General features: G+C 43.8%; 1 protein-coding gene across 9 annotated transcripts in view; it reads right to left on the bottom strand.

The window, feature by feature from the left end:
- Positions 1-16,182, bottom strand: part of Kat2b (lysine acetyltransferase 2B) — a 104,516-nt gene that overhangs the window by 27,633 nt on the left and 60,701 nt on the right. For 8 of the 9 annotated variants that reach the window (XM_039084397.2, XM_063266836.1, XM_063266833.1 and 5 more), the window contains exons 6-8: positions 10,179-10,370; positions 3,219-3,325; positions 268-390 (exon numbers count right to left, since the gene is read on the bottom strand). In XM_039084397.2, the coding sequence (XP_038940325.1) occupies positions 268-390; positions 3,219-3,325; positions 10,179-10,370 (422 nt within the window). Of the gene's footprint in view, positions 1-267; positions 391-3,218; positions 3,326-4,196; positions 4,856-10,178; positions 10,371-16,182 lie in introns of those variants that run through there. The other variant, XM_039084400.2, reaches the window with a different exon arrangement.

Genomic DNA, 16,182 nt, shown 5'->3' with positions numbered 1-16,182 from the left:
CCCAGGCAAAACTGAGTGAGACTAGCAGGCCTCTGACAATTGCCAAAGGACATACCACAACGGGTGCCATAATAGCAAGTTTTTATAGTTACAGTTCCACAGCAATACGCCCCAAAGTCTAATGCAAAGGGACATCCACCCACTAATGTTGTGGGGAAACACAACTGACAGTGGGTTTAAATGTAGCTGAGGGCCTCTGCCACAGACTGAGCTATGACTGACTCCCAGTGTGAGCTGCCGTGCTCTCTTACTCCCTTGGTAGCTTACCTGGGTTTGCTTCAAGCCCAGAAGAGCTTCTGCATCCAGGACTTGTTCTCCCTCCATTGATCTGCTCATGGGAAGTGGAATTTGAACTGAATAATGCTGTCCCAGTAACAGGAGGACTGATCACTGTTCCAAGAGAAAAAAAGAAAATGTTAGGTGACTCCCTTCTTTGGCAACAAGACTCAAGTACGTGTGAGACCATCCTATGACTGCCTAACAGCATAAAAGTCTGGCTAAGATAAAACTGCAGAGCACTAAGACGCTACACAGTCACGGATTGTAACTCACTAAACAGAGTAATGGTGTAGCCAAGCTCATACTGATAAAACAGTAAGCAAACAAGGCGGTAAAGATCTTTCCACGAAGACATATGCCACGAAGTAAATGAGGATGGATGTTTGCTCTTCTAAAAATCAAATCAATCATTCAATAAATAAACAAGTCACCATTTGGTAGCCATCGTGATGAAACTAGGTAACGGAAGACTGCATGTGGAGGCTGAACTTCATGAGCAGAATCGCTGATGGTGGGGTATGGACAAAGCCTAAAAGTTGTTCCTGTGATGAATTTTCCCTGAAGTGAAGAAAGTCAGAGGACTCAACATTAACAGGTAAGTAGGCCCCATACTAATTGTAGTAGACTAGCATTAGCCACAGCGTCTAGAGCTGTTTAACAATCCAGAGACTATTAATACGCTGTTTTACTAAGAAAAGAGGCAAAGAATGATCAGCAGCCTATCCACTAGGTAACACTGCATGCGGATGCAACAACTGGCTTTAACAGGAGCACCATTCTCATGAAAGAGAATGTCCTTTGTTCTGAGAGGAGCTGATAAGTGGGAATATTTGTAATTGTGAATTGATTTCTGAGAAAATACAAAATATAATAGGTATAGTACTTTAAATGAGAAATGTTCTCCGTGGGCTCTTTTCTAGTTGGTCCAAGGCTGGAAGCATTGTCTGGAGAGGTTATTTAACACTGAGGTGCAGCTTTGCTGAAGAAAGGACATCACTGACGGCAGGCTTTGAAGGTTTACAACCTCACCCCACTCACTCCCTTCCTGCCTTCTCTGCTCCCCACGAAAATGAGATGTGATTAGACACTTTCCTTTATTGTTAAGTGTGTCGTTTCCTAAGACTGGAATGCTTTGTGTTAAGCTTAGAACTGCTCTGGTCATCTGAGTCTTGTTTCCAAATAAATTGTGTTGGTGCTTTCCGCAATAGGATGTTACGTTTGCTGGGCATGGCACTGGTTTGTCGCTGAAGAGGTGAGAGGTGGTAAATAGTGAGCATTCTCGGGAACACTGCAACATGGGTAGCCACAGAGGTCATTCGCTGACATTTCTCTGTCAGTAGTGGCTCAATCTGCAGATGTTCCCAGCAGCCAAGTCAGGGGATTGAATAAGCAAGTCAGGTGACAATGAGCCACCAACCCCTGATGCTTCTAACTGTAGGCAACTGAATCACAGGAAAAATGAAGCCCGGCACCTGCAGTTCCAGCCAGCTGACAGAAAGTTGCTTCGTTCAGCCCAAGACTTTAAGGCCAGTCTGGGCAACAGAGAGATTCTGCCCTCTGCACCTCTAAAAGAAGGCTCAGAATATGGTAAAAAGGAAAGCTGGCATAGAGGCTCCTAGCGTCAGGGCTCTGAATCTCCAAGTGTACAGAAGCAATGTGAACAGAAGAAGCTCTGGGGATCCAGAAGACACTGGAATAGCTGACAGAACTTCAGAGTTATTATGACAGCCCTTTATCACTATGGCATAGGTGTGCAGACATGGCAATTTAGGAGATTTCACTCTACTTTCCCAGCAGAGAACGCATTGTAACCACAGCAGAGTGGGAGACGACAGCTCACTTCTGACGGGCTTCGTGTAACGCCAGAACGGATGGTCTAACTTAAGGGTACAATCTTAGCCACAGATGCCTTATCCATCCTGTGCCACGGCAGTAACCTCGCCAGAAGCTAAGCAAAAAGGGAGGGGTTTAATCAGGCAAAAGGAGTTTTCAAGCAGAGAAAGAGATTTTCCAGAGATCTTTCATCAAAGAACTAAGCAACAATGTCTCCCCAAACAGTGCATGTGCGTCAAAACTCCTAGTACATTCTAAAGATGGACGTGGCACTGCTTTTGAGATTATAGCAGAGATAACAGCAAAAACAGCCCGGCTCCACTGAGAAGTACTTTACATTCTGAAAGCAGGATCGCCGACTTGTACCCACCATCCCATCATCTTTCATACAATAGGCATCACAGCTGGAGAAGCCAGACTGAGGCTTGATTCCTGCACAACGGTTACTGTGGTCTGAATATATAAAATGTCCCCCATAGGCTCATAGAGTTAAACACTCGGTTCCTGCTGCTCGTGCTGTTTTGGGTGGTTGTTGGGTTTTGGGTGGTTCTTGCTGGAGGCAGGACACTCACTGAGGATGGCTTTGAGGTTCTGTGCCCTAAGCCCTGTTTTCTTTCTCTCAATTTCCTGTCTAAGGATGAAATGGGATAGACAGCTTCCTGTACCTGCCGCCATGCCTTCCTCTGCCAGCTGTCATGATTTCCCAGTCATGATAGACTATCCCTCTAGAAATACAAGGCAAAACACACACCCCCAAAACCCTTGATCACCTAGATTGCTTTTTATCAGAGTATTTTATTATAGCAACAAAAAAGAAAATAAATACTAACAGAAGCATCTTCAAAAGGTCAATGTCTCTAGACAGAGCTGAGGTGCCTGAAATTTGATCCTCCATTAATTGGACTATGTTTAATGTGGCTTGCACTGCTCATCAACACAGACAGCTGCAGAATTTGAGTTCGTGCTTACTTGCTCTTCATTAACACCAGCCTTACAGGCTCTAGTCATCTACTTCCTTCCGAGAAACGCAAATAAATGCGAAACTACAACTAACACCCTGGCTTGAGCTTCCTGGTTGCTTTCGGATTTCTATAAAAGGAATGTACCTGTTTGGATTCCTAGTGGGCTGGTTCTGGAAGAAGCTGAGAGAAAATCCTGATCCCAGATAGGCGAGTTTTGACTATACACTTCTTCTTCCAACATGGACAGAAACCTAGGCACGGAAAAAAATAACAAGACTGAGCTTTTAAAAATTATAAATATTCCTCAAGGCTCAGAGACCATCTTGGAAGCGGGAACAAAAAGCCTATAAGAGTCAGATGTCAGCAAGGACTGCAATACAGTGTCCTCTGGACGTGAAGAACTATTGCCCTCAGTAACTCACAGCATCTGTGGATGCCTGTACAAGACCTGTGCAAGATCAAGCAGGTCAACAATCCAGGTTGGAGTGGGGGAGGCTCAAAACCCCCACTTCAACCTCTGGGCAGAGAAGAGCCATTTTTAAGAGTCTGGATCCTGGTAGGTCAACCATGCTCTGGTGGATATCCCCACAATGAGAAGCTTAGGGGCAGTACAATTTGGACTTGATGGCTCATGTAAAAATAAAAGAGGACACAAAGGGTAGATCTGGGGCTGGATCTGGGAGGAGTTAAAGATGAAAATGATAAAAAAAAATACATGAAATTGTCAAAGACTTAACAATATTTTTAATTAAAAATAGGGTCAGGAAAAAGTGGTTGAGTAGTCAATAACATTGGCAGAATTTCCACAGGAACTAGATTCAATTCCACATGGTGGTTCACAAGCCCAGACTTCTACGGACACCAAGCATGCACAGGGTACACAGATACACACTTAGACAAAACACCCACGCAGATAAAACAAAAACTTTTTAAATAAATAAAAAATAAACCATTAATTTAATTAATTATCAGAGCATCAGTCACCTATAGCAACCATCAACAAGCAACAGGGTTCCTACTTCAACTACAAAATACATTAGCATTATGATGCAATTGATGGATTCAGATGGACACCCTTTGTATTCAAATACAGATTGTGTTTCTACAAACATCTCCTTTTACCCCAGCATAGCTTGGTAGGACACTGGCTACAGAGTATTAATCAGATCATGTATCCTTGGTGAGGCGCACAGCAGATTCCAGCTGCCTATGTAGAGGTCACTGTCGTCATCACCACCAATGTCGTTACGTACTGATAAGGCACCTGCCCCATGCCTGCCCTGCTCCTGGAGCTTCTGAAACTTCACTCTGAATCACCTCACCACCTCTGTGATTATGAATCTCCTTATTACACAACTCTTACTACTTGACAGTGTAGTAAGGGATTGATGCCCTTAGTTGAGCCTCATAAAGCCACCGTGGAACAGAATCCACTGCACCATGGAAACACATAAAGTGCAGAGAAATTGAATAAGCATTCCATGTTCCCATGACTACTGAACGGCAGGGTCTGAATTGAGACCAGTGGTGAGTTACTGTGCTCACTTCACAACACACTAAATCAACTGCGTCCCAACAGCAATAAACACCCCAATGTCACCACAGATCACTTTTTCCCCACTTCAATTCAGAAAGAAGAAATACAAATATAGAAAAGGAGGGAAAGAGAGAAAAGAAGGTGGGTGAGAAATTAACCAATGAGGGTAGAAAAAGGGAAAAACAAAAACGAGGAAGGAATCTTGTAACAATTCATAGAGTAGGGGAAAGGCACAAGTTAAAACCAGTACAAGCAACCAGACCTACTGGAATCCCAGTTAATTAGGAGGCTGAGGCAGAAAGATCACCATTTCAAGACCAGCCTGGAAAATTCAGCAAGGGATTCTTGAAAGAAAGAAAGAAAGAAAGAAAGAAAGAAAGAAAGAAAGAAAGAAAGAAAGAAAGAAAGAAGAAAGAAAAAGAAAAAACCATACACAAGCCTTTAATCCCAGCACTTGGGAGGCAGATTTCTGTGAGTTTGAAACCAGCCTGGTCTAACAAGTGAGTTCCAGGACAGCCAGGGCTGTTATATATAGAGAGACCCTGTCTAGAAAACAACAACAACAAGATCAAAAAATGCCCTAAATTCAATCCTAATATCAGTACCACAAAAAATAATAATAATATCTGGGTACAAGCCTTTGATCACAAGCTCTCAGGAGGCAGAGGCAGGTGAATTTCTGTGAGTTTCAAGGCAGCCTAGTCTTCATTGCAAGCTTCAGACCAGCAAGATATCACGGCTGCATGTTGAGACTGTCTCAAGAAATAAATAAGGGGTTGGGGATTTAGCTCAGTGGTAGAGCGCTTGCCTAGCAAGCGCAAGGCCCTGAGTTCGGTCCCCAGCTCCAAAAAAAAGAAAAAAGAAAAAAAATAAATAAATAAATAATATGGGGGAAAGGGAAAGTGGGAAGAGTGGAGGGAGGGAAAACTGTGGTCAGGATGTAATGTATGAAAGAAGAATAAATTTTTAAAAAAACCAAGTAAATAAAGGAATAATAAAGAAATAAATAATAAATCAGGGAAAGAAAGAGCAGCATAGAACAATAAGAATGGTGTGAAATTCAGGAGAGAAGCAGAGAGCCCTCACGGTGTTTCAGAGAAACAAATCCTAGCTCTCAGTCTGATACAGATAGCCAGAGCCTCGAAGAGCACTTCAGACTTTCACATGTACGGTTCCACGTCAAAACGGTAGGCACACACCCCCAACAGCCTCGAATGTTGACATATTCTATGAAAGAGGATTCCAAAGGAGAGGTGGGTGGTAGTCTTAACCTGCCATTAGTAACAGAGAAGAAAGAAAGCAGCCTTGATTTCTCAGCTCAATGCACAAGCACGCCAGAGCTGGGAACTGAGGGAGCTACACACTATAATTACCAAATATCTACAAAGAGCAAAACAATTTTGCTATGGAAAAAAAAAAAGCTGTCACTATATGAAGTGATTAAAATGTATCCATTAGCTCTACAGCTGCTGTGGGGCTCAGGGTCACTCTTTATCACTTGACAGAAACCGATTACTATAGTCTAAAGGCAAAATGCTCCTTAGTGGCAAATTAGAAACATTAGGTGTGAAATGGCCTTAATAGGAAGGAAAGGAGCTTTAAATGACTAAAAGGTGGCCTCTGGGATGTGGCATCATCAGAGTCACACCCCTTCTGTCTAGGCAGGCACGCAACCTGCACATCCATCTGGAACCTATCCACTGCGTGGCGGGAGTCTCGCTCCCTGGTACCCAGGCCTCCGCCTCATTCATGTGCAGGTTTCCTTAGAAACACTTTATACTGCGAATGCTGGATGTTCGACTCAAGCCTCTCAATAACATCCACAGGATTCTCTAAATCAGCCTCTGGATTTAGATTAAACAGTCAAGGAGAGTTCAGTAATCTCAATAAGAAAACAATCACTATTGGCATGCTCGCATGCGTGTGTGTGTGTGTGTGTGTGTGTGTGTGTGTGTGTGTGTGTGTGCGCGCGCGCGCGCGCGCTCGCGTGTGTGTTTGCCACTTTACTTTTATTTTTTGAATTGGCTTACAAAGTAACAGGTTTCCATATAAGGTTTTGATATATATTTTAATTTAGTTGATCCCTACCCTGCAACTCTGGACCTAACCTCTTTTTAAAAATTAAAACTATGTTTAGAGTCAGACTTGGTGATCCACATTTGTAATCCCAGCACTAGAAAAGCTGAGATAAAGAAAAACTGTGAACTCAAAGGTAGTCTAGACTACAGAGTGAAAACAAGAGCTCTTAACTTCTTTCATGAGATGCAAATTGGGTAATTTAATAATAGAAATTCAGTTTTTCTGTGGCTGCAGAGATGGCTCAATACTTACGGGCATATATTGCTCGTGCAGAGTGGCACCAAGTTCAATTCCCATCACCCACATCAATACTCACAACTGCCTTTATAGCTCCAGCTATGCCTCCAGCTCCAGGCACCCAGCACCTCTGGCCTTCTGATATTCATACAGTACTTACTGATACTCATACAGTACTTACTGATACTCAAACAGTACTTACTGATACTCATACAGTACTTACTGATACTCAAACAGTACTTACTGATACTCATACAGTACTTACTGATACTCAAACAGTACTTACTGATACTCAAAACAGTACTTACTGATACTCATACAGTACTTACTGATACTCATACAGTACTTACTGATACTCATACAGTACTTACTGATACTCATACAGTACTTACTGATACTCAAAATAGTACTTACTGATACTCATACAGTACTTACTGATACTCAAAATAGTACTTACTGATACTCATACAGTACTTACTGATACTCATACAGTACTTACTGATACTCAAACAGTACTTACTGATACTCAAAACAGTACTTACTGATACTCATACAGTACTTACTGATACTCAAACAGTACTTACTGATACTCAAACAGTACTTACTGATACTCAAACAGTACTTACTGATACTCATACAGTACTTACTGATACTCAAACAGTACTTACTGATACTCAAACAGTACCTACATGCCCCTCCCACTATGTTCCAAATCAACACGTTTCAGTGGGACAGGGAAGAAAAGCCATGACACTCCCAGTTTTTAAACCTTTACTCTTCTCTACTATACACCAACCTAGGCATTATTTTAAGAAAAAAATTCTCGGCTCAGAGGTTAAGAGCACTGTCTCTGCTCTTCCAGAGGTCATGAGTTCAATTCCCAGCAACCACATGGTGGCTCACAACCATCTGTAATGGGATCTGGTGCCCTCTTCTGCCCTGCATATGGAACCCTCTATATATAATAAATAAATCTTTAAAAAAAAAAATTCTCGCCACCCCCCAATCCTAATCATCTCATTCATGTGCTGCTATCTTTGTTCAACAAGCCATGGGCTGTACCTTCGCTTGCCCAGTGATGTGTTTATAAAAAGATGAAGGAGGGGAGGGGTTTGTTCTACGAGGTGTAGTCAGGTATGGGGGGAAGGAGGTGCCTCAGTGGGACCATGCTAAGGCAGCCCTACAGTATAGTATAGAATAGAGTTCATTCAGGTTATGGGGAGGGGAGTCAAGAGGGTAGTAGAGGCAGAAAAAGGTAGAGAGGGACAAAGTAGAGAAGTAGAAAGCACGTGGAGAGAGAGAGGGAGAAAGGAAATAGGGAACAGAGCAGGAGCAAGAAGGCAAGAGCAAGAGCTAGAGAGCAAGAGAGAGAGGAGGGGGTAAACAGCCCCTCTTAGAGTGGGTCAGGCACACCTGGCTGTTGCCAGGTAACGGTGGGGTGGAGCTTAGACAAAATGCTAACACCCAGCAGCCATCCTCTTAGCTTAAGCTCATACACAGTTGCAGCCTAGTGATGTACCTCAGTGGCAGGATGCGTGCCTAGCATGTGAGGATGTAGATTTGGCCCTACTGGAAGGGGAAAGTGAAAGCATCGTGGTCCCGAAGTCCAGGATATAGCCCTCCAACTTCCTGTTGCGCTAACATAATTCTTGTATGCAGCAAAGCAAGACCCGAGAGTCACAGAATGCATGTATTCTACACTTAACAGTTCAGGGGTACAAAGCTGAACTGAAGGGAGCCTCCACCCCAGTTCTGGCAGGCTGCCAGTAAGAGCCGGAGTGAAGAGACAGGCACCTCGCCAGGGCTCAGGGAAGACTGGATACGGTTCTTCTGCACCCCACGAATGGACAGACACTGCACCTACATACTCTTCCCTCATCCTAGTACCTGAAATACACAGAGCAAAATCATGGCTGGGCCTCCACAGGTCGGGTTGGGCTTTCCCTTATTGATAAGCTACTGGTAGGATGAGACTCTTCGGGTGAAGAGACATTGTCTTTGGTTGTGTACTCACTGGTTAAGCCATAGAATGCAGTCGAGAGTTTCAATTCCATGGCCACACTGACATCCCTGGTAGGGTACAGAGGGACACAACAAGAATATGGAAAAGAGATTAGTGTGGAAGGGATGTGCCCTTAAAGCGCACAGAGGTGAGGGCCATCAGAATCCATTACATACATGGATTGCCAAAGAGCAGATCTGATTACCTTAAAAAGGACTGGCCAGAAGGAGAAGGGTACACCTCTAACCCCAGCACTCAGGAGGCAGAAGCAGGGAGATCCCTATGAGTCTGAGGCCAGCCTGTTCTACATAGTGAGTTCAAAGACAACCAGGGTCTCAAAAAGCACAAATAAAGACAAACAAACCAAAAGACTGGTTTGCTATCGGAAATGCAGAGAAATCCTGGGAACTTAAGGTCCTTCCTCCTCTCAGGAGGCTTTCTTTGATGTCAGGGTGGCCTTCCTTACACTGTATCAAGTATGTGCCTGCATTTTCCTTCTTTTTTAAAAATTTATTTAATGTAGCTGTCTTCAGACACACCAGAAGAGGGCATCGGATTCCACTACAGTTAGTTGTAAGCCACCATGTGGTTGCTCGGAATTGAACTCAAGACCTCTGGAAGATCAGAGGTCTTAACTGCCTACTCTTACTCTTAACTGCAGAGCCATTCCTCCAGACTGGTTCCTATGTTTTCAGTTGTTAATTCTGTACCAGCAGAGAACTAAGTCAGGTAGGATTTTGGTACTGTCATTTCTATGGCACATCACTGGGTTTTCTATGTTTGTCCTACCTCACCAGCCCAAAAGATGAAGGTCGGGCAGCTCTCATTGCCTGAAGGCAACCATGATGAATGGGTACTGTCTTGAGGCTGATTGGGTCTGATTGGAGTACGGCTTTTTGTACAATAAAGATCTGATGGCTTGACCTGGGACTTCAGGTTGATGCAGAGTAGCGGAAGGGATGCAGGGCACTCAAAGAGAAGGCAGGGGCAGGGAACAGAAGGGATCGAAGGAACTGTTAGCAGGAAGTGAGAAACATGGGGAGAGACGGGATGGCAGAGAAATTAGACACTGTCCCAGCAAAAGGCCAAATTATTAGAAGTCTCTGTGTCTTATTTAAACCACAAGTGGTCCATGAAAGCATTTCAATACTCTGATGTTCATGATTTTGGTACTTATGTAGGCTTTGGCATATTATCTACAACCTCTGGCCCTGGGATAAAGCGAAGTCCCCAAAGCACACCTCCTTACTTTGGGAAATGCGTGAGGATTAGCGTGCGTTTCTCAAGAGGCAGTTTGTCCTTTTCCTGTCTGGCTTGTTCTAAGAGCTGTCGTCTCATGATGGTGAAGACGGAGCGAAGCAGTGTTCTCCCGAACACCTTCGTAGTTTCATACCGAGGTAAGCTGTCACAGAACTGCGGCACGTTGCAGTAGCACAACCACCTGTAAGAAGGAGACAAGTTCCATCAGTAGGCCATCACGTCCCAGCTATCCAAAACATCCAGTCGCAAAGACCTTCTAGACAATGAAGATCAGGCGAAGGAACTAGGCCTTCGATGACAGCCCGAAGTAGCAGCCAACAAGAGTACTAGCAAGAAGTGAGTGCAGGAAAGGAGCAGCTGGCCCACATGCTGGCCTCTTCCTATTCTGTTGTGCAGAGAGCCTGGAATCCAATACTGCTTTGCCTCTTGACTACCTACACGGACATATTACACTGTTGAGTGCCCACCTTCTTGCCTGTATCACAGAGACAAGTCACAGCTGCTTCACTGGACTCCATGGAATGAGATAGCATGTGTAAGGTACAGAGTACGATTTTTGTTTATGTCAAAATCACAGGCCAGGAGTGATGGCTAAGAACCCCAGCACCATGGATGCTAAAGCAATGAGTACTGAAGAGGGAGTTCAACACTCCTGCACGCCAGCACAGAAGTTTCGGAGGTCCAGTGAATAAAATGGGTACCTACCTCATTGAACACCAAGGAAATATGGCTACCTGGCTGGTTTGCTGAATCTTAGGAAGTCAAAATGTGATATAATCAGATGTGTTGTAAAGTGTAATCCTGTTACTGTTCGTGTAAAGTCAGATTCAAATAGATAGCCTAATTAGAAAACCTATTCTTCTGAAACATCCTATCTTTAAAGAGAGTTGGTAAGCATCTGGAAAATGTACATATCACATCTAACTGGCCTAAAGGACCTTGTCTAATCATAGAGTTGGGAAATGATTTCTTTCTTTAAATTATTTGATAGGTGTAGATATTTTAATAGTATGAAGTACTTAAAAAAATTAAAGTATGTATATAAAGTGGGATTTGAGACGAAGCTCGGGGGCAGAAAGCTTGCTTAGCATGAGCAAGATCCTGGGCTTGATCCCCAGAACTGAAAAGAAATAAATAAATAAGCTATATAAGTGAGAAACAAAAAGGAAAGGCAACAGAGGCATTTCCTCATGTGGCATCACTCAAGGGGAAGTCACTTGCTGCTAAACATAACAGCCAACGTTCATCCCTGGGGCCTAGGCAGTAGAAGGAAAGAACCAATTCCCTCAAGTTGTCCATTGGCCTACAAACACACACACACACACACACATACACACACACACACACACACACACACACACACACACACACGTAATAAAAATAAGTAAAATACTTATACAGCTAGTCATGATGGCATACCCCTTTGCAATATTCAGGTGGCTGAGGAAGAAGGATCATTGAAGTTTGGAGCAAGCCTGGGCTAGCTACATATTAATACTGTGTTCCTCTCAAATATACACAAGCATCTTCATACATATGTGTGCAACAGACACACACACACACACACACTTTTCTTTTTTATGATATATGAATAAGTGAATGAATGGATGAATGAATGAATGAATGAACTGTCAAGACAACACCCTCTTACCGCTAAAGCTATAGGAAGAAGATAAAGAGCTTTACGTCTGTTCAAACCCAGTCAGGTGCAAGAAGTAATAAACTTTGACCCTCTGTCGCCTAGGCACACTCTGCAGGCTCAAAGTCAAAACTGCTTTCAGCACTATGGGACAGAAGAGAATCCCAGCTTGCTTGATCTGACCACAGGTCTGCAGAGAGCTGACAACAGGGGCCATCTGATTCAGAAAACTTTCTTCAACACTAATGCTAGTGAATGAAAAGATTCAGAAACCGGCCTTGGATTTCAGTCGACAGATGTGGATTCTGCAACTCCCAGAAATAGCAACAAGCAGAGATCATGGGATCCTCAAAGTGCAGCATTAAGCATGGGAAACCCCATGGGAATGTGTCATTGTGCAAACCATGCTCTTCCAGGCCAGTGCTGCTGTCCAAAAAAACTCAAAGCCTTCCTCTATCCTGTAAGGACACTAACAGGTAAGGTAAAGCAAGGACAGGAATAAGGGGTATGCCGCTGCACACCGCTGTGGCCTCATTCTGTATCTAACCCCATACTGCCCTATGTATGGTGGCAATGGAGCTGTAGTGCGTCTCTCTGCAGGAAGACCTTCATGATCACAGACACCTATAATTCCCCTTATATGGTAGGCTAAGGCATGAGAATGTCAGGTTCAATACCAATTTGAGCTACACAGGGAAGGAGGTAAAGAAAGAAGGAAAAGGCTTGTTGTTTGCTTCCCACCCCACCCCCATATTCTGACACAGTCTTACTGTGTAGTGAGTGTAGCCTGGTTTTGAACTCACAGCAATCCTGTTAGCCCAGACCCCTGAACACTGGGGATAGAAGCATGAGTCACTCCTTGAGAATAAGTGTGTTAGTGTTGTTGCATCTGCCTCGATCCACAATCTTTTCTTCTTTTTAAATTTTATTTTATGTGTGTTAGGACTGTTTAGTCTGTATTTATGTATAGGCACCATAGGTGCCTAGTGCCTGAGGAGGAGCACAGTGTTGGATCCCTTGAAACTGAAGTTACAGGTTGTTATGAGCCACCTAAAATGAGTGCTGGGAAACAAGCACCAGTCCCCTGCAAGAGCAGTGTGTGCTGTTAGCCACTGAGCCATCTCCCCAGATTTACATTCTTTTTTTTTTTTTTTTTGTTCTTTTTTTTCGGAGCTGGGGACCAAACCCAGGGCCTTGCGCTTCTTAGGTAAGCGCTCTACCACTGAGCTAAATCCCCAGCCCCCAGATTTACATTCTTGAAACACTGTGCTACTTCTGCTTCCTGCTCTCAGCTCACTCTTCTCAATAGATAGATAGATAGACAGACAGACAGATAGATAAGATAGACATATATGTATATGTAAATGTATATATGCATATGCATACATATGCATACACATACATACACACACATAGGCATACACACACACACACACACACACACACACACACACACACATATCTCCCTGGCTATCCTGGGATAGGATATATGTATATAGGATATATATATACACATACACACACACACATACATACAGCCACAAGACTAGATAAGACTGATGAAGCTAAGAAGGGCATGCTGACAGGAACCAGATATAGATGTCTCCTGAGAGACACAGCCAGAGCATGTCAAATACAGAGGCGAATGCTAGCAATAAACCATTAAACTGAGAACGGGACCCCTATTAGAGGAATTAGAGAATGGATTGAAGGAGCTGAAGGGGCTTCATAACCCCATAAGAACAACAATGCCAACCAACCAAAGCTCCCAGGGACTAAACCTCTACCCATAGACTGACCCATGGCTCCAGCTGCATATGTAGCAGAAGATGGCCTTGTTGGGCACCAATGGAAGGAGAAGCCCTTGGTCCTGCCAAGGTTGGACCCCCAGTGTAGGGGAATACCAGGGGAGTGGGAAGGGGGAGTGGGTGGGGAGGGGAACACCCTTATAGAAGAAGGGGAGAGGGATGGGATAGGGGACTTATGTCCAGGAAACCGGGAAAGGGAATAACATTTGAAATGCAAATTTTAAAAAAATCCAATTTAAAAAAAGGAGGTGTGGCCTTGTTGGAGTAGGTGTGTCACTGTGGGAGTGGACTTAAGACCCTCATCCTGTTGCCTAGAAGTCAGTCTTCCACTAGCAGCCTTCAGATGAAGATGTTGAACTCTAAGCTCTGCGTGGGAGCATGCCTGCCTAGAAGCTGCCATGCTCCCACCTTGATAATGGACTGAACCTCTGAACCTAGCCCCAATTAAATGTTGTTCTTTAAAAGAAAATTCATGTTCAAGTAATATTTTGTAATAATTTTGAGTTTTACTTATTTATTGAAATAGTAACCCTGTTAACAAAAAAACGAAGCATTATTTAGTATCTGTAGTTCAAAAATTCATCTCTTTTGAAGCCAATCTGGTTGTGTCTCAGCCGTGTTCACGTAGCAAAACGGGAAGAGTATCTGAAGATGACAGGAGACAGCACAGTAACTTCTTATGAAATCATAGTTGGTACAGTGCTTGCCTGGCATGTAGGTCCAGGACACTCCTCCACATTCTGGAAAGCAGACTCGATGGTGCACTTCATAATCCCAAGGCACTTTTAATCACAGTTACTGGGAAGTTTCCACACTGATATAGATAAATGGCAATACTTTTGATAATGAGTAAAAATTGTTTAAATTTTCCTCCTGCTTCAGTCTCCCAAGCACTGGATTAAAAGCATATGCAATAAACAGCTTGCTAATTTCTGGTTTTCAGTGTAGGTAACTAATTACACACATGGCTGCCGTCTGGGCTGCACATCTGTATCTGAGCGGTGCTCGCTTAGGTGTAAAGCGCAGTATAGGTTTGTTGGTTTGCTGGCCTGTTTTGAGACAGGGTCTCTTTGAGTAGCCCTGGATGGCCTGGAACTAGCTATGTAGAACAGGTTGGCCTCAGACTTCAAGATTCACCTACCTCTGCCAGCATTGGGATTAAAAGAGTGGGCCACCACAACTGGCTACATAGTAATTTAAAACCTAAAACACCTTTTCTTTTCCTCATAATAGTAGCAAGCTCTTCTGCTGAACCTGCTTTGCTTATTTTGTATTTTGAGGTGGCGCCTCCTGTAGCTCAGTCTGGTCTTGAACTCCTGACGCTCCCGGGATCACATCTCTGGGACTAAGATTATAGATATGTGCCACCTCAGGTTGCTTTTTACTGTTTTCATTAATGAATAAAGCTTCAGACCTTCATTCATCCCTGAGTCCAGTATTCCCCACAGATAATTCCGTTTGCCTCATTTTCATGGTAATGGTGGTCCGTGCATATGTTCTGTTTTTGTTTTCAAATAGCTCCCAACTTTGCTGTGTTCTTCTCCCTTCATCGAAGGGCATGAGGAGGAAGCAGAGCTGAGTGCATCTACCTTCATTTCCCCCTATTATTAACAGAGGCTCCTGGTCCAGAAGTGAACAGGTCCCAGTGCATACAGGTACCTATGCACCGTCTCTCTGGGCGGGTTTCTCTTCACATGCTTGGCTCCACCTTTGGCGGTCTGTCTGTTGAGTACGCTGAGCACCAAACCTTCCTCCCCTGTCTCTATCATATACTATCCCGACTTCAAAGTCCCCCTCAAATACCAACACTCTAGTCCAACTGTCCATTAGTCTTGTCTATAATACAGCTACACATATTCCAGACAGCACCGGTGGGGGAGGGGGTGAAAACAAAACCCAAAATCTTCCCTGAAACTGGTTTATGCCAGACAGCAATGCAAACGTCCCACAGAATACAACGCCACAGACGAAGAAATTACAGTTTTAGAGCCAAGATAGTAAACGAATTCAGCATTTGCTCAGACTTGTTGAGAAGGAGCTCCGCGATCCTGGGAGGACAATTGCTGGAACTTAAAGAGCATGCGCACGTTGGAGGGGTAGCGGGCAGAGAAGACCGGCTGGACAAAGAGAAGCTGAGAGTCAGGGAAGAGAACACTGGTGTACAGCTGGTGTACAGCTCACAGAAGACAGGGAAAAGTGGGACCAGAGACAAGCCCTGAGCCCACTGAAAGCCCAATACCTGTTTTTGCTACTCTAAGTTCCTATTAGTGCCACCCATTTCTTGATAGTTCCCAATTGTCACCCTATACTAATTAATTTGGTTTGCTTTTGTTCGGTTGGTTAATTTTGTTTGTTGATTGGTTGGTTTGGTTTTTTAAAGACAGAATTTCTCTGTATAGTTCTGGCTGTCCTGAAACTCATTCAGGCTGTCCCCCAAAGTCAGAGATCTGCCTGCCTTTGCCTCCCCCCAAGTGCTGTGATTAAAGGCATACATCACTACACCGAGCTTCATTTTGTTTTCTAAACTATGGCAATGTCTCATGCTT

The sequence above is a fragment of the Rattus norvegicus genome, chromosome 9 (genome assembly GCF_036323735.1).
Source record: "Rattus norvegicus strain BN/NHsdMcwi chromosome 9, GRCr8, whole genome shotgun sequence".
Lineage (NCBI taxonomy): Eukaryota > Metazoa > Chordata > Mammalia > Rodentia > Muridae > Rattus > Rattus norvegicus.
Note: the sequence above shows the minus strand (reverse complement) of the source record. Positions and strands in the feature narration are given on the sequence as shown.